The 27,523-nt window shown below is 40.9% G+C and overlaps 1 protein-coding gene across 2 annotated transcripts in view; it reads right to left on the bottom strand.

Annotated features, from left to right (window-relative positions):
• The window catches only part of CNNM2 (cyclin and CBS domain divalent metal cation transport mediator 2), a 171,303-nt gene extending 144,300 nt beyond the window's left edge, over window positions 1-27,003 (bottom strand). The window contains exon 1 of one of the 2 annotated variants that reach the window (XM_055424742.2): window positions 25,175-27,003. In XM_055424742.2, the coding sequence (XP_055280717.1) occupies window positions 25,175-26,795 (1,621 nt within the window). In that variant the 5' untranslated portion in view covers window positions 26,796-27,003. The remainder of the gene's footprint in view (window positions 1-25,174) is intronic. The other variant, XM_055424743.2, reaches the window with a different exon arrangement.
• Window positions 27,004-27,523: the final 520 nt, after the last annotated feature.

Here is a 27,523-nt window from a genome sequence, read left to right as displayed (position 1 = left end):
GGGAAAAAACAGACACTAATGTATTAAAAAGGCACATGTCTAGTTCTTTCTCAGAAAACATCGCGTTCTTCATGTTGGTACCTTATATTAATAAGTTACAGTGTTTTCTCCTCATTTGAAAAGAAAACAGCTAGAAAATAAGTATCATGGTGAAGGCTCCAGGCCTTTCTCAATGTGCTTACATCTCAACATTCTGGATGTAAATTGGGTTAAGTTTTCAGGCAACAGAAAACACTGAAAGTTCAGAATTGAAGCAGTAATGCTTCATAGGTTTTCAATCATTAATGAACTTTACCTATCTAACCTAAAAGAATGAAGAACCTGGGCTCACAGGTGTTACACAAGCAGTGAACAGATCTTTAGAAAAATACTTGGGTTGGAACAACAGCTACCCAGTGCTTGCTTTAAAAGTCCTCCGTGGTAGAAATTATCCCAACAAAAGATTTTTCTGGCAATACAGGTGTTCAATTAACAGAACCAAAACTTTGGCCACCTCATGCGACGAGTTGACTCACTGGAAAAGACTCTGATGCTGGGAAGGATTGGGGGCGGGAGGAGAAGGGGACGACAGAGAATGAGATGGCTGGATGGCATCACCGACTCGATGGACGTGAGTTTGAGTGAACTCCGGGAATTGGTGATGGACAGGGAGGCTTGGCGTGCTGTGATTCATGGGGTCGCAAAGAGTCAGACACGACTCAGTGACTGAACTGAACTGAAATATACCCTACTTTTCTCTAAAAGCAAAATGGAAAAGACTCAGGATAGCAATCAATTCGTACAAAGAACCATCTACGTGTATGTTATTTATAAGGCAAAGAAACCAGTCAACTCAACTGCTCGAATTCTTCCAAACACAACTTTTCTGATTCTAAGCCTTCCGCAGATTGTTCTCTCCAACGGAAATGCTCCAACAGTCCCCTCAGCCTCTGGCCTCCTTTGGGACTGCCCTGAGGACACTCTACCCTCCCAGCGCTGGAGCAACACAGAATACTCCCTATAGCACCAATTAACTGATTCTGTCTTTTTTATAACTATAGTAGTTTCCCCTCCACGTTCCTTGAGGACTTGCCACATAAAATAGCTTTCCATTTTTCATACTGCCTTGCACATTCTAGATCAAATATTTATGGAAGCTATCAGAACTGGAGGGATGTGGAGTTCTGAATCTCAACCATGTCTTTATGATAAAGCAATCAATGATCACAGAGCTGAAATGGCTTCACTATTAGAGCACATATTGATTGAGCATCTAAGTGGCACTCCGAGAGATGAACTAAACAGAAATTCCTGACCTCAATGAGCTCACAGTCCAATAAAAGAGAAGATAACTGCAAACAACTATTAGCAAAAGGAAAAAAAATCCACACAGTGATACAACAGATATGAATAAGGTCCTATAATAAAAAAGGAGGGCACCTAACTCGGCCAGAAGGTGGGTAGTCAGAGGCCTTCTCAGTACAACTCAGTTCATTAATAGTTAAAGAGTGAAGGGAAGTAGGTGAAAGGCTCCTTGACGCTGGCCTTGGCAATGATTTTTTGGAATTGACACCAAAAGCACAGGCAACAAAAGCAAAAATAAACAAGCAGGACTACAGCAAACTGAAAAGCTTCTGCACAGTAAACAATCAACAAAATGAAAAGGCAACCTATGGAACAGGAAAACTGTATTTGCAAACCATGTATCTAATAAGGGGTTAATATCCAAAATATAGAAGGAACTAATACAACTCAATAGCAAAAAAAAAAAAACCAAACAAACACAAATAACTCAACTTTAAAAATGGGCAAAGGACCTAAATAGACATTTTTCTAAGAAGACATACGAATGGCCAATAGGTAGATGTAAAGACACTCAACATCACTAATCATCCGGGAAATGAAAATCAAAACCACAATAAGATATCACCTTATACCTGTTAGAATGGCTATTATCAAAAAGTCAAAAGATAACAAGTATTGGTGATAATGTGGATAAAAGGGAAGCTTTGTACACAATCTGTGGGAATGTAAATTGATAGAACCACTATGAAAAAGAGTATAGAAGTTCCTCTAAAAATTAGAAAATAGAATTACCATATGAACCAGCTATCTCACTTTTGGGTACACAGCCAAAGAAAATAAAATCATGATCTTGAAGAGATATGTGCACTCCCATGTTCAGTTCAGTCACTCAGTCGTGTCCGACTCTTTGCAACCCCATGAACCGCAGCACGCCAGGCCTCCCTGTCCATCACCAACTCCCGGAGTTCACCCAAACTCATGTCCATCAAGTCAGTGATGCCATCCAACCATCTCATCCTCTGTCGTCCCCTTCTCCTCCTTCCCTCAATCTTTCCCAGCATCAGGGTCTTTTCAAATGACTCAGCTCTTCACATCAGGTGGCCAAAATATTGGAGTTTCAGCTTCAGCATCAGTCCTTCCAATGAACACCCAGGACTGATCTCCTTTAGGATGGACTGGTTGGATCTCCTCACATTCCAAAGGACTCTCAAGAGTCTTCAACACCACAGTTCAAAAGCATCAATTCTTCAGTGCTCAGCTTTCTTTATAGTCCAACTCTCACATCCATACATGACCACTGGAAAAACCATAACCTTGACTAGACGGACCTTGGTTGACAAAGCAATATCTCTGCTTTTTAATATAATGTCTAGGCTGGTCATAACTTCCCTTCTAAGGAGTAAGCGTCTTTTAATTTCATGGCTGCAATCACCATCTGCAATGATTTTGGAGCCCAGAAAAATAGTCAGCCACTGTTTCCACTGTTTCCCCATCTATTTGCCATGAAGTGATGGGACTGGATGCCATGATCTTAGTTTTCTGAATGTTGATCTGTAAGCCAACTTTTTCACTCTCCTCTTTCACTTTCATCAACAGGCTCTTTAGTTCTTCTTCGCTTTCTGCCATAAGGGTGGTATCATCTGCATGTTCACTGCAGCATTTTTCACAGTCACCAAGATATGGAAATAACCTAAGTATCCATTAACAGATGAATAGATTTAAAAAATGTTACACCATGGGACTTCCCTGATGGTCCAGCGGCTAAGATTTCGAGCTCCCAATGCAGGGAGCCCAGTTTTGATTCTTGGCCAGCGAACAGGATCCCTCATGTCGCAAGTAAGAGTTCACGTGCAGCAACTAAAGATCCCACGTACCAAAACTGAGACCCAGCACAGCCTAATAAATACATAAATGTTTTTTAATGTCACACATACACACACATCCCACAGAGAGGAATATTATTCAGCCTTAATAAATAAGGAAATCCTACCATTTGCAACAACATGGATGAACCTACAGGACATTATATAGACGGACAAATATTGCACGATCTCACAGTTATGAAAACTGAACATTGGAACTCATACTAACACAAAGTAAAATGGTGGTTACCAGAGGCTGGGGGGTTATCATAAGAGAAAAAGGGAGATGTTGATCCAAGAGTACAAATTTTCAGTTTATAAGTAAGTTCTGGAGAACTAATGCACGGTGATTACAGTTAATAATGATGTCTTGTATACAGAAATTTGCTAAGAGTAAATCTCAAGTGTTCTCAATACATACACACAAGAAAGATAACTATGGGAGGTGATAGATAAGTTAATTAACCTGATTATGGTAATCATTTCACAATGGATACATATATCAAAACATCACACTGTATATCCTAAACATATAGACTTTTTATTCATTAAAAATAATAATTAAAGGACTTCCCTCTTGGTCCAGTGGCTAAGAATCTGATCAAACACAGGTTTGATTCCTAGTTGGGGAACTAAGATTCCCCATGCTGAGGGGCAACTAAGCCCACGCACCAAAACTACTGTGTCCACGTCCTCTGGAGCTCACAAGCTGCAACTAAGACCTGATGCAGCCAGATAAATAAATAAGTAAATATTTTTAAAATAATTATTATTAAATTTTTTATTTTAAAAAATAAAATAAAAATTAATTTAAAAAAGAGAAAGGAAAGATAAATGTAACAAGCCAAAGGAACAGCACTTAGGAAGACAAGAGAGCTGGAAAGCATGGAGCTCAGGTTTAGCTGGGCTGCACCATGAAGGATATGGGAGGGGCAGGTAGAAGAGCTAGATCTGCCTCTTTTGAATAAGTGAATAAAGGAATGAATGCAGAAGGAAAATGAATATATGCTTTCTACTTGCAAAAAAATTATACTCTATTTCAGGTAATATATATATGCTTTGGGTTTTGCATTATTGGTTAAGAGTCAATAGAGCGCAGCTGGAAGTAGCACTGGATTAAGAAAGGAAATCCAGGTTCTGGTCAGTAACTTTGTGACTAACTACAGGACTGCTCTGGGGTTGGGATGATCCCCTGGAGGAGGAAATGGCAACCCACTCCAGTATTCTTGCCTGGAGAACATCCCATGGCTAGAGGAGCCTGGTGGGCTACAGTCCATGGGGTCAACTGAGAAACTAAGCACACATGCATGCATGTGACTGCTCTTGGGCAAAACATCAAATGCTCATCGAGAAAATAAGTTTGAAACAGATTTACTACTGTCTCTTCCTATCTCAAATGTCTATTTTCATGCTCAAATAGAAGAAAGACCAGATTAATATAGAAAAGATTGATGAGAGAGACTTTGTAGAATGATACTTTTAAAAGGAGTAAGATATCAAAACCATTGGATGAAAAGTGTCCAGAGAGTCCAGGGTATATACAATCTCAAAATATCACCCCACAGCTTACTCACTACAAGGGAGAAAGGTTGTCTACAATGTAGCATTCTTGCCAGAAAAAAAAAAAAAAAAAAGAGTTAAACTGATTTTAATTATGAAAGGAAAAAATCGGATAAATCCAGATTGTGGAACATTCTACAAAACAACTAGCCTGGACTCCAAAAATGTCAATGTCGTGAAAGAAAAAAAGGAAAGAGAACTATTTCAGATTAAAGAAAATGAAAAGAATGCTCAACAACACTAATCATCAAAAAAATGCAAATCAAAACCACAAAGAGATATTACCTCTCATCTGTCAGAATGGTTATCATCAAAAAGAACACAACTAAAAAATATTGGCGAGAATGTGGAGACAAGGAAACTCTTGTGCACTGTTCGTGGGAATATAAACTGGTGCAGTCACCATGGAAAACAGTATGGAGCATTCTCAAAAAAACAAAAACAGAACTACCATATGACCCAGCAATTCCACTACTGGGTATATACTCAAAAAAAACAAAAACACTGAATAGAAAAGATACATTCATCCCAATGTTCATAGAGGCATTATTTATAATTGCCAGGGTACAGAAGCAACCTAAGTGTCCATCAACGAAAGAGTGGATAACTATATATACATATACGTGTGTGTATATCACACATACAATGCAATACTACTCAGCCATAAAAAAGAATGAGATTTTGCCATTTGTGGTAACATGAATGGACTTGGAGGGCATTATGCTAAAGTGAAATAAGCTAGACAGAGAAAAACAAATACTATATAAGATCACTTATACGTGGAATCTAAAAAATACAACAATCTAGTGAATAAAACAAAAAAGAAGCAGACTCACAGATACAGAGAACAAACTAGTGTCTACCAGCAGGGAGAGGGTGGTGGTGGTGGTTTGGTCGCTAAGTCGTGTCCAACTCTTGCGACCCCGTGGACTGTAGCCTGCCAGGCTCTTCTGTCCATGGGATTTCCCAGGCAAGAACACTGGATTGGGTCACCATTTCCTTCTCCAGGGGATCTTTCCAACCCAGGAATCAAACCCAGGTCTCCTGCACTGCAGCCGGATTCTTCACCAACTGAGCCACCAGGGAAGTCAGGGAAAGGTGCAATAAACAGATGGGGGAGTGAAAGATATAAACTATTTGCTGAAACACAGGCTCTAGGGTATATTTTACAACATGGAGAACAGAGTTAATATTTTGTAATAACTTGCATAAAAATAATAAAATACATAAGGACACCAAATGATCAGACAATCAAATGAATATGGACTGAATATTAGACAATATGTTTGTATTGACATCAAATTTCTTGAGTGTAATAATATTACTGTGATTATTTGGGAGAACATCATTATACTTAAGAGATCCATGCTGAAGTATTTAGGACTGAAATATCATGATATCTGCAACCTACATTCAAATGATCAATGGTTTAGGAAAAAAAACACATATATTTGTACACACACGATATATATGGAAAATGAAGTAAAAGTGGTATAAAAATATTAACAATTAATAAATCTAGATGAGAGGTATACAGGAATTCATTGTACGATTATTTAAACTTCTCTGTGCTGGAATTTTTTTCAGAATAAAAAGTTGTATAAGGGGAGGATGCGTGAAAATTAGGCAGAGAAGAATAAGGTCAATCTGGAGACAGGCAGCATGAGAGATACAGAAGCAGCAATTTAAAGACTGGAGAGAATTAAGAAATAGAGGGTTAATTAATAGGACATAAATATAAGTAGTGTAAAGTTAGAGATCAGCAGAGATTTAAGGGAAAAAAAACCCAGCACTTTAACAAGGTACTAAAGGCACACAGAGTCGGACACGACTGAAGTGACTTAGCAGCAGCAGCAGCAAAGGCACAGCAGAGTCTTAGATGGGCAGAACTAGGCGTCTATTAGGATAATATGAGTAGAAGTGTGCAAGCCACAGTATGTGTATGCAGAAGCACATATACATATATATGCATATATTACATATATGCAGTCATGAGATGCCCTTTTGGACAGAAGGTACAAATATGGGTGAGAGTCAGGGTATAAAGAGTTCTGAAAACTCGAGAAGGGTTTGGATTTTATACAGGAGATACAGGGAACTCCTGGAAGCTTTTGTATTTTCCCCTAAATAACAAAGTAATGCCTGCTTGCTTTGGGGGACAGATTACTGTCATGTGTTTGTGTTACTTGCATTCACTCAGGTTCCAAATGACTTGGGGAAAGAAGAGGAGCCCTATCTAACTTCTTTGCAATCAACACTTGATGCTTCAGGTCCTTTATTGGGCAGGGAGAGTTGGTGGAGTAATATACTATTTTTGGAAGATAAGGCCAGACCATTTGAAAATGTTAAGTTTGGGCACAATGTTTAATTCTGGAATTCCACCTTAAAACCAGGACAGTAAATAGAATGTTCTATAGCTTAAGTGCCCACTGAAATTTATAAGGAATTGCAGAAGACACTGGAGTGTGGGCAGGTCTGTCTTTTGACCTGGGAGGCCCAGAGATCCTGCCAGATTTCCTATGAAGTGAAAACTTGTCATAATGACATTAACATATTACTTGGCCTTTTTTTTTTTTTTTTTTACCATTTCCAAGTGGATTTTCTAACTATGCAACAATGAAAGAGCAGATGCTATGAGAACCTAGATGTCTTATTAAAGAGATCCATGTCAGTTTCTAACCTATTTATAAATTGTAATAAAGATGACTATATGCTGCAGTAATAGAAGCAGGAATGGAAAAAAAAACAAGTATATAAGAGGCATTTTCAAAAATGTCAATTAACTTTGGTAACAAGACACAGGGGGCAAAAAGACTGTAAAGTTCCTATGTCTCACAGGTTACTCAAGAACAGGAAATATATCTAAATCACCTTTGCATCCTACAGAGTTCTTTTTTATTATGATACTGAATAAATGCTTATGAATTAAAAGTGAGTCAAAGAAAACTTCCTAAACGTGGAAAGAGACCATGGAAGATAAAGACAAAATCTTGGGGAACGCTCGATTACAGACAGAAGGAAGAAATCAGGAATTTAAAAGGAAAAAGGAAAGAGAGAAACAGGAGGAGAAACAAGACTGTGCTGAAGAGCTAAGCTGGATGTGACAAGTAGCTCAGGAGTCAAGGGAGTGAGGAAGGATAACTAAACATAGGTCTGGCAATAAAGGGAGTCCTGATCGCAGTTTGAAGCCAGACTGTAGAGGATTAAAGATGAAGGGAGACAAGGAAAGGGAAGTAACTACCTAGTCCTTAAGAAATCTTGAGACTTCCCAGCTGGTCCAGTGGTTAAGAATTCGCCTTTCAATGTAGGAGACACGGGTTTGATCCCTGGTCAGGGAACTAAGATCCCACATGCAGCAGGGGAACTAAGCCCACTTGCCACAGCTAGAGAAGCTCAGGCACCACACCTAGAGAAAGCCTGTGCACCATAAGGAAGATCCAGCACAGAAAGAATTTTTTGTTTTTAATTTTATAGTAAAGGAAAAAGGGAAAATAGGTAACAATTCCTTAACACACATAACTGCCAGAAATGCCTACATTGGCCTCTGCACATGCAGTGAGGCTAAGGAAGCTTTAAGGGCTTACTTAACAACATTCGTCCTAGTTGGGAGCCTCAACCAACCAGGTAGGCTGAATGAATACAGGAAAGATTCTATCTGTATTACGTATGAAGAGACAGCAAATCTTCACAGTTGCTACTAACAGCTGGTTTCCTAAGTGCCCTTAAGAGGTCAAAGAAAGTAATACTTGTAAGTGACTTGGTTTGTTGGACTTTAGTTAATGTGTGCTAACCCTTATGGCAGAAAGTGAAAAGGAACTAAAAAGCCTCTTGATGAAAGTGAAAGAGGAGAGTGAAAAAGTTGGCTTAAAGCTCAACATTCCGAAAACTAAGATCATGGCATCTGGTCCCATCACTTCATGGCAAATAGATGGGGAAACAGTGGCTGACTATTTTTCTGGGCTCCAAAATCACTGCAGATGCTGATTGCAGCCATGACATTAAAAGACACTTAATCCTTGGAAGGAAAGTTATGACCAACCTAGGTAGCATATTAAAAAGCAGAGACATTACTTTGCCAACCAAGGTCCATCTAGTCAAGGTTATGGTTTTTCCAGTGGTCATGTATGGATGTGAGAGTTGGACTGTGGAGAAAGCTGAGCACCAAAGAATGGATGCTTTTGAACTGTGGTGTTGGAGAAGACTCTTGAGAGTCCCTTGGACTGCAAGGAGAGCCAACCAGTCCATTCTAAGGAGATATCAGTCCTGGGTGTTCATTGGAAGGACGGATGCTAAATCTGAAACTCCAATACTTTGGCCACCTCGTGCGACGAGTTGACTCACTGGAAAAGACTCTGATGCTGGGAGGGATTGGGGGCAGGAGGAGAAGGGGACAACAGAGAATGAGATGGCTGGATGGCATCACCGACTCGATGGACATGAGTTTGAGTGAACTCTGGGAGTTGGTGATGGACAGGGAGGCCTGGCGTGCTGTGATTCATGGGGTCGCAAAGAATCGGTCACGACTGAGTGACTGAACTGTACTGAACTGAACCCTTAGGCAGAAAGTGAAAAGGAACTAAAAAGCCTCTTGATGAAAGTGAAAGAGGAGAGTGAAAAAGTTGGCTTGAAGCTCAACATTCAGAAAACTAAGATCATGGCATCTGGTCCCATCACTTCATGGGAAATAGATGGGGAAACAGTGGAAACAGTGTCAGACTTTATTTTTTGGGGCTCCAAAATCACTGCAGATGCTGACTGCAGCCATGAAATTAAAAGACGTTTACTCCTTGGAAGGAAAGTTATGACCAACCTAGATAGCATATTAAAAAGCAGAGACATTACTTTGCCAACCAAGGTCCGTCTAGTCAAGGCTATGGTTTTTCCAGGGGTCATGTATGGATGTGAGAGTTGGACTGTGGAGAAAGCTGAGCACCGAAGAATTGATGCTTTTGAACTGTGGTGTTGGAGAAGACTCTTGAGAGTCCCTTGGACTGCAAGGAGATCCAACCAGTCTATCCTGGGTTTTCATTGGAAGGACTGATGCTAAAGCTGAAACTCCAATACTTTGGCCACCTCATGCGAAGAGTTGACTTACTGGAAAAGACTCTGATGCTGGGAGGGATTGGGGTCAGGAGGAGAAGGGGACGACGGAGAATGAGATGGCTGGATGGCATCACCGACTTGATGGAGGTGAGTTTGAGTGAACTCCGGGAGTTGGAGATGGACAGGGAGACCTGGCGTGCTGTGATTCATGGGGTCGCAAAGAGTTGGACATGACTGAGCGACTGAACTGAAACCCGCTTAAGTCAATTAAGATTCTTTTTTCTGTTTGTTTAGTCTCACTATGAGACTATTAGAGGCTCTCCTCAAATATCCAGAGATGTTTAGCTGTCCATTCATATTGAAGAAGCTTATGCGGAAATGCTGGCTGAAGGTTCTGTGTCAACTGATGAGTTTCATTGTAGAGGAAGCATGCCAAACCTTTCATATATTTTCAGATATCAAGGAACTGAGTAATAATAGATTTGACTCCCTAATATGCATGGGACTATTTAAGAACACTACTGTTTGTCACAGTCCATGGGGTCACAAGAGTTGGACACGATTTAGTCACCTTTTGTCAGAAGTGAAAGTGAAAGTCACTCAGTTGTGTCCCACTCTTTGCAATTCCATGGAATTCTCCAGGCCAGAATACTGGAGTGGGTAGCCTTTCCCTTCTCCAGGGGATCTTCCCAACCCAAGAATCGAACCCAGGTCTCCCACATTGCAGGCAGATTATTTACCAGCTGTCAGAAAGCAAACATCAATTTCAGTTCCTAAAATGATTAGCTTTCTTGGGAAGTTAGATAAAAGAGTAGAGGCAAAAATCCACTGTCATAATTTTACCTCATCTGAAAAAACACTTTAGGGACTTCCCTGGTGGTCTAGTGGTTAAGAATCCACCTGCCAATGCAGGGGACACGGGTTCTACCCCTGGTCTTGGAAGATTCCACATGCTGCAAGGCAACTAAGCCCATGAGCCACAACTACTGAGCCCGTGCTCTAAAGCCCTGGCTCCAAAACAAGAGATGCTACCACAATGAGAAGCCTGAGCACTGTAAGTAGAGAGCAGCCCCCTACTTGTGGCAACTAGAGAAAGCCCCTGTGTAGCACAAAGACCCAGCATAGCCAAAAATAAAAATAATTTTTTTAAAAAAAGAAAACACACTTTAGGAAAGATGCCTAAATGACAACTAACTTATCCTACAAAGAAATATAAAGTTTCTGTATACATTCAGAAAAACAAAGAAAATCACATCTTTTTTATCTACCTGAGATAAATGATGTATATAACAGGTATATAATTTTATAGAACTACAATCAAGTATCTGACATGATCAAAGTTAAAAAGTCTTTTTATGTAGCAAATGTATAAAGATAGTCTGGAAACTACTGAGCTTCACGTACGTGTGGTTCCAAAATATTCCTTTTTTCTTTTAATAATTATTACTGCTTTTACAGTACTGATTTCTATAGATAAAAGGAAGTATCAGTTTCCAGAATCTCAGTGTCCCTAAATGAGAGGTATCTCAGTATTACAGCTTTATGCTAAAAGGACACACCTAGGTGAAACTCAACTACTTCACCAACCTTTTATTTAATAAGAGCAATTAAGTAAGTATCAAATCGCTTCACTCCATATAGTCCAGGTAGAAATCTAAACCTGATTTTGTCAAATGATAATGTTTTGAAAACGAAGCACAAAAACCTATTTTGTTTTTCAAATACAAAATTAATTTTGCTAAGCTGTTTTACACGTTCATGTGCACTCACACACATGTACACATATACACGTATATTTTATGGGTTTTAAAATGCATCTTTCATTCCAAACGCTAAGAATTCTAAGAGGATAAAATGGCACAAATAACAGCATGGCTGCATTATGACAAAATAGTCCATATTCTGAAGGAAAAAGGATAAATTTCACCTAAGTATACTGAATTTCACTTTAATACCTAAATTAGTGATTCAAGTTACAAAATGTATACCTTTAATAACATTTTAACATTTCATTTCCCTCCAAACATTACAAAATACATGCTTAAAAAAACAATGTGGCAACCCACTCCAGGACTCTTGCCTGGAAAATTCCATGGATGGAGGAGCCTGGTAGGCTACAGTCCATGGGGTTGCAAAGAGTCGGACACGACTGAGCGACTTCACTTTCACATGTATAAAATAGATAACCAACAAGGATAGCTGTTGATATGTAGCTCAGGGAACTATATTCAATAGTATATCTGAAAAAGAATATAACTGAATCACTGTGCTGTACACTTGAAGGTTACATGATATTGTATTTTGGTAAATGTTCTTCCAGCCTTCGAGGGTAAATGTAGATACACATGAACAAAGAAATAAAAATTTTAAAGAAAAAACTTAGCAGATGGCCCACCCAGTATGATCATAATAGTATTTTACCCAATTGATTTGCTTGCAGCAGAATCTCACTCCCTACACCAAACAATCCCATACCCCTAAAGTATAACCACCGGAACAGGAAAAATCTCTGCTCAGTAATCAGCTCTACAGAGACCAAATTATTTCTGCCATGCCTTAAATCAAGGATGTCGACTAGTGGCTATTACTACCACCAGTGACATTACTACTAGAAGTGACTGCTCAAGAAACAAAACTTGAAGGAGATGAGAACACAGTCTCATTTCAGCTGTTTTCAGTGCTACCTCTAAAAACCTGCTCAAATATTTCCATCTCCTGCATGGTTTTCAAGACTGCCTAAGCCCCAAATGCCATTCTGCAGAGGCTCCAAGTTGAGTCAGCACATTGTTTTTATGATTGCAGATGGGCAAATGGAAAAACTGAGGCTTTGCACACTCCCATAAAGATCAGATGATGCCCTCAATCTGTCTTGATCAGATGATGCCCTCAATCTGTCTTTGCTAGTATGGGAAAACATTCTCCCTCTCAGATTACCAGCCCCCCACTCCCCACACAAAAAAAGAAAAAATAAAAGAGCAGAGAATTTCATTTTGTCTCTTCCGGTTACCTGATACCTAAAAACCTTAAGGATTACATTGACAATGGCAGTATGAAATGCAGAGCGACTAAAAGTCAGGGTTTTTTCTAGTCTCTGTAAAAATGACCCAAAGAAAACCTTTGGTAAAATGGCCCGGAGAAGAAAGGCACATTTAGATAGCAAGCAAACACAGGCTTTTCTGTGTTCATCTCCTAGCCCAAATCCCAAGTCTTATACAAAACCACTCCAAACATTAAATACAAACAGATGAACTTTTAAACTCCCAAGCTCCAGCCAGCTGTATTTTTGGTCTCTCTAAAACGTTTCACACAGCCTATTTCTTTTTTTCCTACATCTAATCTGAGAAAGAATTTTATTCTTTCCTATCATCTTTGCCGAAGAATGACAATGTCAGTCATAGATAGAGCTTCACTCTACATACATGAAAGCGGTAAGTAAAAATGCCTAAATTTTTTAAAGAAAAAATTAAGTCCACTACAATCAAATGAAACATAGGATAATCCCCTCCAAACTCACATGTTTTTGAAAAGCACTTTCCTATTTTACCATGCGTTATCTAATAAATGAGTTCATCAAGGCTGCAGGCTAAAAGATCAATATACAAAAATAAATTATATTCTACATACTACCTATGAAATTAATAAAATGATTCCATTTACAACAGTATCAAAAAACTTTTATTCCAAGTATTTTATTTAACAAAAAGATTGCAAATGCACTGAAAAATACAAAACACTGTTGAAAGAAATTTAAAAAGACCTAAATAAATGGGAAGATATCCCATAGTCATGGATGAAAGATTTAATACTGTTAACACTGTAATACTCCCCAAACTGACAGGTTCAATGCAATCTCTATCAAAATTTCAACTGCCTTTGCAGAAATGAACAAGAATATCCATGAAAAATTCATATGGAATTGCAAGGGATCAATTTCATCAAAATTATCATGAAAAAGAACAAAGTTGGATAATTCATTTGTCCCAATTTCAAAACTTACTCTAAAACTACAAGAACCAAAAGAGCGTGGTACTAACATATGAAGATATGTATCAGTGGAACAGAATTTAGAGTCCAGAAATAAACTTTCACGTTTACGGTTAATTGACTTGTGATAAGAATGCCAAGACAAGTCTTTTCAACAAACCGTGCTGGAACAATGAGATATTCACATGCAAAAGGATAAAGTTAGACTGCTATCACATACCATATACAAAAATGAACTCAAAATGGACTAAAGATTCACATGTAGAAAATAACCTATGAATGTCTTAGAAGATAACATAGGCAAAAAAGTTTGTGACCTAAGACCAGACAATGGTTTCTTAGAAATGACAATAAAGACAAAGCAAAAAAAAGGAATTGGACTTCATCAAAATTAAAACTTTTCTGTTTCAAAGGTTACTACCAAGAAAGTGAAAAGACAACCAACAGAATAGGAAAAAATATTTGCAAATTATATACCTGGTAAGAAACTAGTATGTGGAATACATAAAGAACTCTTACAATTAAATAATAAAAAGACAATGCAATTTTTAAAATGGACAAAAGAGATTGGAATAGACTTTTCTCCAAAGAAGATAAACAAATGGCCAACAAGATGAAATGATGCTCAACATCATTAGAGACTAGGAAAATACCAATCAAAACCACAATGACACACCACTTCACACCTATTAGGATGGCCATAATTAAACAAACAAACAAACAAACAACAATAACAAGAGTTGGCAAGGATATGGAGAAATTGGAATGTTTATACATCTTCAGTGAGAATGTAAAATGGTGCAGCCATTTTGGAAAACAGTTTGGCAGTTTCTCAGGGTTAAATATAGAATTACCATAGACCCAGCAATTCTACTCCTAGGTATCTACCCATGAGAATTGAAAACTTACATCCATACAAAAACATGTATACTAATATTTATAATAGCCAAAAACTAGAAACAGTCTGAATGTCCATCTATTGATGGGTGAAAACACAAAATGTGGTACATCCATAATATGGAATACTATTTGACCATAAAAATGAATGAATGAAATATTGATACATGTTACATGGATGTACATGCATGAACCTTGAAAACATTACACTAAGTAAAAGAAGCCAGACACAAAAGGCCACATAGTATATGATTTAATTTACATGAACAGTCCAGAACAAGCAAATACATAGAGACAGAAAGTAGACTAATGGTCTCCAGGTAAGAGGGGAATGGAGAGTGACTATTAATGTGATTCTTCCTGGAGTAGGAAATGCTCTAGAAGTAGACAACAGTGATGACTATACAACCTTGTGAATACACTAAAAACCAAGTTGTACACATAAAAAGGGTGAATTTTATGGTTTGTTAATTATATCTCAATTTTTAAAAAATTTAAAGGAACCATTTATCTCAGCAGCAAAATGTTCCTAAGGAGAAATGGAATGATATGAGTTCTCCATTAGTAAAGGTCACTTTTCCCAAGAACAGGACTCATAATGTTCTCAGCAGATTTGAATTTTTGCCAGGTATGTTATTCTGCAAAGTTAACAAAGGGATTTTTGAAAAGATGATCTATGATCACCCTATCCTAACACATCAACTATTAACTTGTCCATGTTCCCTTCCAGTCTATACACATGTATATTTTCACATATCTATAATCTATACAAAACAGTCAGTATAAATTTTCCATATTGCTACATGGCCTTTAATGACCATATGATCATTAAATGGTTGTGATTAACTGACACCTATCATTTTCTTAATTCCTTTTCTTCCATGTCCTATCTTAAAGTATTAGATATATTTAAGTCATCTCTAATTTTTCACTATAGGTATTTTTGCAATATACATGCAACATGAAAAGCCAACATAGCTCTTTTCTTCTCTTGAACTGTACCACTGAATTAAGATTTCCAGGGGAAAAAAATTACTAAACCCTTTGAAGGATATTTTTATGATTCCTGGTTGCCTTCCAAAAGTATTACAAAGTTACATTGCTATTAGCAACAAAAACTTGCTATATTAGACACTAATTATGTCAAAAGCATAAAAAATGGCAATGTTAAAAAGTTTTATCCGATTAATTTGAGATCTTTCTTTAATCTTCTAACTTTGATTATTCAAGGCTTTCCAAAATCCTTGAGAATTTGGTCTATTTCTTTTAAACTTTGCTGTCTTTTTCAGTCACTTACAGTTAAAGAGAATGAAGATTTTTTTAAAATTCAGCATTCTTACTCTAAAGAGGACAGAACATGTAATCAATTGCATTGTTCTCCTTAAAAACATATACACATGTGGCCATCTCATAAGTAAGAGCATCAGCTAGAAAAGCCTAGAATTCAATCACAAAAAAGAAAAAAAACCAACCTACTACTATTAGCTACTTTTCAAAATTTCGACATCCAGGGCAATTCCAGACTCAGCACTTCCCTGAAGTGGCCCCAGTTCAATCTCTGGTCAGGGAATTAAGATCCTGCAAGCCGCATGGCCCCACCAAAAAAAAAAAAATTTCAACTTCCATTAACAACTTGGTGCACACATGACCCAAGGTGTCTCTCTTGACTTGCAATCATTAGTCTAGAGAAAGACCAAGACCACCACCAAAGAGTGTACAGAATCATTACATAAAAATAATGGTTAACTGAGCTCTGTGGAAAATTCTTAAAGAGACAGGAATACCAGACCACCTTACCTGTCTCCTGAGAAACCTGTATACAGGTCAAGAAGCAACAATTAGAACCGGACATGGAACAATTAGGAAAGGAGTTCACAATTGGGAAAGGAGTACAACAAGGCTGGATATTGTTACCCCGCTTATTTAACATATGTGCAGAGTATATCATTCGAAATTCTGGGCTGGATAAATCACAAGCTGGAATCAAGAATGCCAGGAGAAATATCAACAACCTCAGATATGCAAATAATACCACTCTAACAGCACAAAGTGAAGAGGAAATAAAGAGCCTTTTGATGAAGGTGAAAGAGGAGAGTGAAAAAGCTGGCTTAAAACCCAACATTCAAAAAACTAAGATCATGGCATTCAGTCCCATCACTTCATGGCAAATATGAGGGGAAAAAGTAGAAGCAGTGACAGATTTGATTTTCCTGGGCTCCAAAATCACTGCAGATGGTGACTACAGCCATGAAATTAAAAGACACTTGCTCCCTGGAAGGAAAGCTATGACAAACCTAGACAGCATATTAAAAAGCAGAGACATCACTTTGCCTACAAAGGTTGGTATAGTCAAAGCTATGGTTTTTCCAGTAGTCATGTACAGATGTGAGAGTTGGACCAGAAAGAAGGCTGAGCACTGAAGAACTGATGCTTTTGAACTGTGGTGCTAGAGAAGACTCTTGAGAGTCCCTTGGATTGCAAGGAATCAAGCCAGTCAATCCTAAAGGAAATCAACCCTCAATATTCTTTGGAAGGACTGATGCTGGAAGCTGAAGCTCCAATACTCTGATGCAAAGAGCCAACTCACTGGAAAAGACAAGTAATGCTGGAAAAGATTGAGGCAAAAGGAGGGGGAGGCGGCAGAGGATAGATGGTTAGATAGCATCACTGACTCAAGGACATGAATCTGAGCAAACTCCTGGACACAGTGAAGGACAGGGGAGCCTGAGTGCTGTAGTCCACAGGATCACAAAGAGTCAGACACAACCTAGCAACTGAACAACAAACAGCAAAGTGACTGGTACTGGTATAGAAGCATTTTCACATTCATTATCACATTAATCTTTACTAAGTGCAGTATGAGTTAGAAAATATCCCATTTTACTATGAAAACACTGAAACTTAAAGAGGCTAAGTTACCTGTCCAAAGTAGATTCAGGAAGAACACATATTTTTTAACCTTTACACTAGCAGGTAGTAGCCTCCCCACAGGATGTGAATTCAAACAAAGAAATATTCCCATCTAGGTCTGACGGCAAGAGAGGGTTAAGTATGAAGAAATGAGGATCTCATCATCATTACATCAATATTTATGATCAGTGGTCGCACTGATGTCAAAGTGGGAAAGAGTCAGCACCCCCATTATGTCCCTCAAGCCCTCAGCCAGTCTAATAAACACATCATCTTCAGAGGGTGCTTGTTCTTAGTCCCCTTTCTCCCCCTTCCGCAGCCTGCCTCCCTGAACATCCCTCTATGCAGATACTCTAGAGGTGCCAGTGATGTGATGTTGAAAGAATGCTTCCTATGGTCTCTCCTTTGCAGTGTTGGTAGGATTTGGGGTTTCTTGTTTGTGTTCTGAGAAAAGATGAAAAGACAATACTGAAATTGTATTCAATCCCAGTCATCCATTTCTATGTATTTAGTTTAATAACTGTCCTTTACGTGCCAAGCAAATCTTAACTGGAATTGACGCTTACTACCAATAAAATGTGTATTCAGAGGAAAGGGCTCCTCAGAAAGAAATATACTACTTTATATGTAACTAAAGTACTGTAAACATCAAATCAAGTCCAGAGGTTTGCTCTTAAGGGTTGAAGTAGTTCAAGAGCAAATAAAATCATAAAATACTACGTTGGCTCAGTCTATTTTGTGCATTTTCCTGGTTGGTAAGATTTTAACTTGTGTTTAGGGCTGCTAATAATTAAAATTAACCACTACCTCCTAGTACGGTACTGGTTTGGAATGATAAAAACCAAGAGAAAAAGCAGAACAAGACCCCTTCCTATTTCATCCAGGTTCCCTGGTGGCTCAGAGGTTAAAGCATCTGCCTCCAATGCGGGAGACCTGGGTTCGATCCCTGGGTCGGGAAGATCCCCTGGAGAAGGAAACGGTAACCCACTCCAGTATTCTTGCCTGGAGAATCCCATGGACGGAGAAGCCTGGTAGGCTACAGTCCACGGGGTCGCAAAGAGTCGGACACGACTGAGCGACCGAACGGAATACTAAGTCAGACCTGGTATTCATCTATGGCATGTCTTGACCTAAAAGGCTTCAGTGACACTAACACAAACAACCGTCAAAATTCAGACTGGATCCTCTATAAGAATTTTGTTTACATGATAAAAAAACCTGAAAAGGGGAACACACAGATGAATGGGACACATGCTTCAAATCCTTTAATGACCTATCACAGACCTGCACCTTGAACAAAAATGAAAAGAATCAAAGAAGTTTCATCCCATTCAGTTCAGTTCACAGAAGAAACAATAACAACGAAATTACTCAGGGATATCTAAAACAAGTTAGTTAACTCAAAAGAAATAGTTTACACTTAACTACCTAAGGCTTCAATCTAGATATCAACACCCATTTCATAAAACACGCTTCACAGTATAATCTTAGCAGAGGAGAAAAACTAAAAAAAAAAAAAAAAACTAAAAGAAAATGAGGTCACACATTCAGACTCATTTTCTATGTAACAAAATGCCTGTCAAAGATGACTTGAATGCCAGATATCAAAAATATTGATATCAAAATCACAAGGCAAATAAAAACCAATGGCAAAGCTGAATATTTGTTTTCTCAATGATGCAGCTGCCTTTAACTCTGACAAGAGTTTAAAGGTACCCTGAACTTGGAACCAGAAGGCCTGCTTGTTGGAATGGAAAGACCTCCATGCTAGAGTCAGGTTCTAAGGCTATTGATACTACTAGTTAGGTGGGTAGCCCTACACAAGTCGCTTAGCTTTCTCTCCTCATTCTCTCCCGCTCAAGAGAGGCTGACTAGACCAAAGTTTCCTAAACTCACCTCATCACAAGAACTACCTCACAATAACTGTTTACACTAACAGTGTAAAGTCCAAACCCCCTTCCCTAGAGACTCTAGTTCAGGGGGTCTCTTAGTGAAGCTTAGGAAGTAATTCTTAGTAAGTGATCCAAGTGAGTCTCATCATTTGGTAAGCTTCACAAACTGGACTACATGATCCATGAGCTGTTGCCTGTCTTCCAGCTCTGATTCTATACTATCCGGATATTTCAAAATTATGTTCTAAAAATGTGCAAAATTATACTAGTATCACATTTGCTCATTAATTTGCAAAAAATTAATAAACCTACAAGATCAAAAAAACAAATATATCCACCCCCACCCCTACACCCTGGACACCATTCATACCTTTCAGTTCAGTTCAGTTCAGACGCTCAGTCGTGTCCGACTCTTTGCGACCCCATGAATCACAGCACACCAGGCCTCCCTGTCCATCCCCAACTCCCAGAGTTCACTCAAACTCATGTCCATCGAGTCGGTGATGCCATCCAGCCATCTCATTCTCTGTCGTCCCCGTCTCCTCCCACCCCCAATCCCTCCCAGCATCAGACTCTTTTCCAGTGAGTCAACTCGTCGCATGAGGTGGCCCTTTAAATATCAATAAAAATATCTTCCTAGATTCTAGGCAAATGGAACACTGTATATGGTGAGGAAAAAGTTTTCAATATTAAGCTCTCAGTACATTAATACGGAAAGACTTGTGTTACAGGAAGGGAGAACTTGTACACCTAATGTTTAAGTGAAACTTACACACTGCATTCTTCCCTTAAAGAACATTATCTGATGAATTTACCTGTTTCGAGTTTTAAAAAAATAGTCCGGCAAAGTCTGCAGCAGCTATAAAAGAGCGTGCTCTGCAATATTGGAATACAATTGTTACAAAGCTAAAAGAAACAAAAGGAAGCAAACAAACTGCAGCGGCTTAGGGCCCACAGACTTTTGTTAGGTTTTGCCAGGTAGAGTAAGAGCCTCCAGGGCACTTTCTGCACACAAAGGTAGCAACCTTTAATTTAACTTTTCCTTCCTCTACACTACTGTGCTTTAGGTGATTTTTCTAAAATTCTCGTAATCCACTAGTGGGATTTACTTTTGTTCTCTTTTTTAGATTTATAAGTAACTATAAAGCTTACAAAGAGAAAGGCTGATGGTGTGGCACACTCAGGGTGGCGGGGTGGGGGGAAGGCTGTACAGGAGGCTCGATGGCAACCAATTATCACAAAAGTGGCTACAAAAAATGTAAATAAAATCAAAATTAAAACATAAAACTGGGTTTGAGTTAGCCCTGCAACACAAACAGATGTGAGACTAAGAGTAAAACAGGACCACATACGTTAGCTACTAGTCAGGGGTTAGAGGAACCCACTACAGAGGCAGCTGAGTACAAAATACAGAATACCAAAGTGAATCTTGACCTACAATACTGGAAATAGAATTGTTTAGATTTAGGATCATACACATCAAAAACTGACTTATTTTAACGGCAAAAGTGGGGATGCCAACTGTTAGGTACCACATCACAAAAGCACTGGTTTAAGGCCGTGTTTAATGTTTAAATACATTTCTATGTCTGCTGCTTTCAACAAGCCCTGAGGCAGTATTTTGACCAAACCTCACCTCAATTAAAATAAAAATGTAAAATCGGGATCAAGGGATCAGCATAAAAGAACGGTTAAGAGTATGGGTCTAGTTGTCACACCAACCCCAAAACAACAAATTACTCAATGACCTTGAACACATCATTTCACCTATCCCTCAATTTCCTCATCTGTAAAATGGGGATGATGCCTCAATCAGTTATCAGAAGATTTAAACAAGGCGATTCATGTAAAGCACTAAGCCCTGCACTTTGCAGAGAGCAAATAAGTCATAATAATGAGCTAACTGCAAAATTAGCATAATTACTGTCTTCTAACTTGGGAAATAGATTGGGAAACAGTGGAAACAATGTCAGACTTTATTTTGGGGGCTCCAAAATCACTGCGGATGCTGATTGCAGCCAGGAAATTAAAAGACGCTTACTCCTTGGAAGGAAAGTTATGACCAACCTAGATAGCATATTAAAAAGCAGAGACATTACTTTGCCAACCAAGGTCCCTCTAGTCAAGGCTATGGTTTTTCCAGGGGTCATGTATGGATGTGAGAATTGGACTGTGAAGAAAGCTGATAGCTGAAGAATTGATGCTTTTGAACTGTGGTGTTGGAAAAGACTCTTGAGAGTCCCTTGTACTGCAAGGAGATTCAACCAGTCCATTCTAAAGGAGATCAGTCCTGGGTGTTCATTGGAAGGACTGATGATAAAGCTGAAACGCCAATACTTTGGCCACCTTCATGCGAAGAGTTGACTCACTGGAGAAGAGTCTGATGCTGGGAGGGATTGGGGGCAGGAGGAGACAGGGTCAACGGAGAATGAGATGGCTGGATGGCATCACTGACTTGATGGAGGTGAGTTTGAGTGAACTCTGGGAGTTGGTGATGGACAGGGAGGCCTAGCGTGGTGTGATTCATGGGGTCGCAAAGAGTCAGACACGACTGAGCGACTGAACTAAACTGAACTGAACCTCACAGAAGTTCCTGTTTCCTGGCAGCCAGGCCTGCATGCATGCTAAGTTGCTTCAGTCCTGTCCAACTCTTTGCAACCCTATGGAGTGTGGCCTGCCAGGCTCCTCTGTCCATAGGATTCTCCAGGCAAGATTACTGGAGTGGGTTGCCATGCCCACCTCCAGGGAATCTTTTCCACCCACGGATCAAACCCGTGTCTCTTATGTTTCCTGCACTGGCAGGCGGGTTCTTTACCACTAGCACCAAAGCCAGGCAAAAACATCTAATAATTAGAAAGAAGATTATTTACATATACTACATAACACAGAAAGGTGGCTGCTGTTTTAGTTGCTTAGTCATGTCTGACTCTTTTGCGACCCCGTGGACTACAGCCCACCAGGTTCTCTGTCCATGGGATTTCCCAAACAAGAATACTGGAGTGGGTTGCCATTTCCTTCTCCATGGGCTCTTCCTGACCCAGGAACTGAACCCACATCTCTTGCATTGGCAGGGGGATTCTTTACCACTGAGCCACCTGGGAAGCCACTACATAAAGGTAGCTTTTCATTTCTTTCCACATTACAGAAACTTTCCCCTTCCTTAGTAATGAATAACTGAGACTAATGATGCAGACCTATATCCAGGAAAGGCTTCAATGCAGACATTTTTAATTAGGAAGGATACTTTTCAATGAGATGTGGATTAAGGGTCTAACCTGTGTGGGGGAGTTATAGTTGGTGTTGTTAGAAGAAAGAGGAAAAGAGAAGTAAAAGTCTTCAAACCATCCCACAAAGCATTATTCAATGGAGAAAAACAGTGGCAGGTTGACTGTTCACATTACTTCATAACTGAATCAGAAAATGAAGAAGGAAAAAAAAATCAGGTGAAATATTTTAACACAGAAAAAAGAAATAATGCAGCTATTAGTAAGATTAAAACGGCCACACTCATCCAAAAAAAAAAATCAAGGAAAGGAAGTTGAAAAATCAATTATTTCGACAGTTTAAGCAACAAGCACCCACTCTAGCCTTTTATGATCATGGCTTAAATTTCCCATTTGCAACCAACTGTCATTGCCCACTCTTCCAAATAAGCTACTAGCATGAATGCACCTTTAATTCATACTGTCTTCTTAACTGAGTACATTATTCTGGTTACAGACAAAAATAAAATCTTGTGCATTATCTTTTTTTTTTTTTAGAATTCACAGGAAAATGTAAAGGATACATTTCACAGAAAGTACTGTGAGAGGTAATTTGGGGAAAGGGAAAAGTTCCTAGTAAAAATAAATCATTCAGAGGAAAACTGTTCAAGGACAATCAAAAGCAAATTTCAAAATAATGCAAATCTTGAGATTTTGAGAGAGGGGGCAAGATTAATGAGTTGCAAGGGGCAGAACTAAATTCTCAAAGAAAAAAAATAAAAGATACAGAAGTGAAGAGATTTCAGCAGGGAGTACACAGCAGTGCTGCCAATCCATCAGCAGATATGCAAAAATTCTTAATAATAAAAAAAGAATATATTATCTCTATCAATATTGGGAAATTTAGCAACAAAAGGAAAATAAAGTATTTCAAAGCCATTTTCAAGCATTTCAAGACATTTTTCTGTATTCCACATTCTACTGCAAAATGAAAAAAGAGACTGGTTAGATGCTCTAATTAACAATTTAGTAGTGAAAGAATAATGCCATCTCCAAAGAAGCTCTGTCACTTAAGAGATAATGGACATTTTCTTTTTACTGTTTAAGAATCCAGAAGAATCTCCTTCTGCTTTTAAATGCAAATTACCCCATCTCTGAAGCGCATTCTGCTCTATCTGAAAATTACTGCAGTGTGATCCTGTTCCAGAGAGGACAGCATTCAGGGAGGAAAATGGAATTAGGACAGCTGCATACTCTATGTTCATATCATCACATCCATCGAGCTGTCACCACTTACACATGGCCTTTTTCAGTGGAGAGACCACTCTCAGTGATCAAAATTCTATTGGAAGAAGGAAAAGTTAGTTTTGAGGACTATTGATTCATTAAAAGGTTATGTACACATTCTCATACATGAACATGCACCTGCACAGTAACCATTTAAAAACTCAGTATCAAAACTTGGCTTTCAATTAACAAAGCTAGCTACTTACTGGAAACGTTTTTAAAGTCAGAATTTCAGTGATAACACTGTGAGCTTACAGAAAATACCACTAGGCAAGAAAGGTGAGTACACCCTCTGTACTTCTCTTTCCTGGTAAAACTCCCTGGAACAGTGAACAATGACTCGCAGACACACTTCCATTTAACATACCAGGTGATCAAGGTTAAAAAGAACACTTTTAAACCAGAAAGTCTCAAGAAATAGACAAACCATATACAGGAATTAATCCCATTGTTAAAGATCCAAGCTTTCTGCCAAAACCACACTTGGTTTGGGAAATTTTATTTGTTGTCAGGTAAATGTAAACAAACAGTGAAGAAAGCTAAGCAATATAGAGCCTCATAAAAGGTTAACTTATCTCTAGTCTTTTCAAGTTATATATTAACAAATAGCTTTAGTTTAAAAACAATAACAACAACAAAACACCTCTTTTCCAGTTAAGGCAAGTCAACCAAATGAGTGATTTTATCTCTGGTGATACCTGGCTTATCCCATACATACCCTGTTCTCAAAAGTAGGCCCTAATCTCTCCCACAGGTCACCAGACAACCAGGAACTGAAGCAACTGAAAATGCACTTCCAATCTCGGAAATATCAACTGCTTGCTCTGGGTTTAGAAAAGCCATTTAAACCTTCTCCAAATGCCTGAGATTAGTACATGGCAACCAAATGGCACAGCATGGCATCAGCGGGTCCCTTTTTTCATCTACCCACTCAGAATCCCGCAATGAATGCAGCAGATCTCTCAAGGCCAGAGTGCAGGGGGTAAGAGTACCATGCACAGAAAATAGGAAGCCTGCTTTGATAGAGGGGGAAGCAAGCCAGGGCAGTCTTGTGGTTTTAAAGAACCTAGAAGCGCTTACTACTTCAATCCACCCCCAAATCCATGCCACCCTTTCAACTTTACAATTAAAAGAGAGGAGAAATTCCGGTCAACTCGCCTTGGGGGGTTGGTCTGAGGGTAGAAGACTCAAGTAGGGAGGAGGATGGAGTGAGAAAGAGCAAGCCAATGAAAGGATACCAAAATTTTCCCACCTTTCTTAAATTCTTCCAGCATAGCGTCCAACTTGGTGTCATTGAAAACAAAGTGCAAGGGGTGGTTATAAAATTTCGTGATGGTTTTCAGGGGAGTACAGTCATCTGGATCCACGAAGGCCAAGTCTTTGACGAAGAGGAGGTCCACGATGTTGGAGCGTTCCCCCTCAAATACTGGAATGCGAGTGTAGCCGCTCTCCATGATCTCCGACATGGTGTTGAAGTCCAGAATGGCTTCGCCGGTGATCATGAAACAGTCCCGGAGGGGAGTCATCACGTCCTCCACCGTCTTGGTGCGGAGCTCCAGCGCCCCTTGGATGATATTCAGCTCCTCCTTTACGAGGTCATTGTAGGGGTCTGTGACCCGGAGCATCTCCAGCAGCTTTTCCCGGTTATAGACGGTGCCTATCTCCTGGCCCAGAACGCAGTCCAGCAGCTTGCTGACCGGGTAAGAAGCGGGAAAGGTCATCATCATGAAAAACTTGGTGAGGAAGATGGTGTTGGCTCCCACAGCCAGGCCGTGCCGGGAGCAGATGGCCTGGGGCACGATCTCCCCGAAGATGACGATGCCGATGGTGGAGACCACCACCGCCACCAGGCCTGAGCCAGCGATGTCGTCGAGCAGGATGGTGAGCGTGGTGTTGACCAGCACGTTGCCCAGCAGCAGCGAGCACAGCAGGTAGTTGCCCTGCCTGCGCACGGGCTCGATGCGCTTGGCGTAATTCTTCTCCTTCTCGGTGCCGCAGTTCTGCACGATGCGCAGCTCCATCGGGTCTAGGGCCATGAGTCCAAGGTTGAGGCCGCTGAACATGCCCGAAAGGCAGAGAAGCAGCGAAATGAAGATCACCTGCAGCCAGAAGGGCAGCAGGAACTTCTTTTCCTCCCCCACGATCATCTTGGTGTCCTCGCCATCGTGATAAATCCAGGTGGTCTCGGCCCACGGGGGCGGTGGGAGCCCGGCCACGCCGGAGCCGCCCTTGCCCCCGACGGCGCCACCCGAGGACCCCGAGCCGCCGGCGCCTAGGGCTGGCGTGGAGAGCGACGTGCACAGGTAATAGGACTTGCTCTTCTCCATCTTGCGCAGCGGTTTGATCTCTATCTCAATGATGCCCGATGTACGGCGGTTAAGAATGATATGGGGCAAGATGATGATATCTGATGTGCGGATGCCGCAGCGCTGGGGGCCGCTGTCCGGCTCCGGCGGCGCGGGGCCCCCCAGCCCGCGCTCGCCGGGGCTGTGGCGCCGCCGCTCGTGCTCTGTGAAAGCAATGCGGGACCATGTCTCGTTGTTGATGTTCTGCCCGTACACCCGCAGCTTGACCCGGGTCCGCTCGCTCACCCGCAGCGCCCCCCCTTCCATGAACGACACGTCGTTCGTGTCCTCCAGCCGCAACCCGATGATCACCGTCTCTTCGTTCTCGCCCACCGCCGTGCAGCCGCCCGCGCCGCAGCAGCAGCTCAGCAGTAGCAACGGCAGCAGCCGCCCCGCCGCCGCCTGCAGGACCCCCCGGCCGCGGGCGCTGAGGCTGCGGCGCGCCGCCATCTTCCAAGAGGGCAGTGCGGCGGCTGCCTGCCCGCCCGCCATCTTTACTTCGGGTTCACAAGCGCCACAGCCAATCATAGGGTGGCTGCTCCAGCTGCGGCTTCATCCTTCTCAGCCGGCGGCGCGGGCGCAGGCACCGGCCCGGGGCGAGACTGCAACGCAGTGTTCGAGCCCACTGCTCAGCAACCCGCCTCCCTGACTGACACTGACTCGGCCTGGGCCCGCACCGAGACCTCGAGGCTAGCGGGAGGGGGGAGAGGGTGGGGGGAGTGCCAGCGGCTCCTGCGAGAGGCAGGCCGGCCAGCCAATCACCAGCAGGTGCCCGCCCTCCCAGCCAGGGGGCTGGAATGGGGGCGTGGCCGTGAGCGGCGCCGCGAGCCAATGGCAAGATAAGTGGGTGGGGAGACGAGGGACAGCGTCCTCCTCTGCACTCCAAGTTTCCAACTGAAAGGCGCGTGACTCTTGTGTATGTGCGAGGGGAGGAGGTGTGGCCAGCCCGGGCCCAAGAGCCAGTCACAGATGAGAGCCGTACGAGGGGCGGAGCCCCCCGTCCCGGCTGCCAATGCACAGGGGCCTTCTGCGAGTCTGACGACCCCGAGGGGCCTCGGTAGTAACCCTGTCCCTAGGTTGGCCCGCTGGACTAATGTCCTGTGGCCCGAGGTGGCCGGTTCTCGCCGGGCCACGCTGCCGGCTCCCGCGTGCTCAGTGCCCGTGCAGAGAGGGCTGCGCCTTTCTAACCCAAGATGCACATTAGCCTAAAATGAAACCGAGCCACCGGCTGCGGCCCGCTTCTTTACTCCTGCGCG

This window comes from Moschus berezovskii, chromosome 12, assembly GCF_049115385.1.
Source record: "Moschus berezovskii isolate FMDL1 chromosome 12, NW_MosBer_1.0, whole genome shotgun sequence".
In the NCBI taxonomy this organism is placed as follows: Eukaryota; Metazoa; Chordata; class Mammalia; order Artiodactyla; family Moschidae; genus Moschus; species Moschus berezovskii.
The sequence above is the reverse complement of the archived record's forward strand: the minus strand, read 5'-3'. Positions and strand labels throughout refer to the sequence as shown.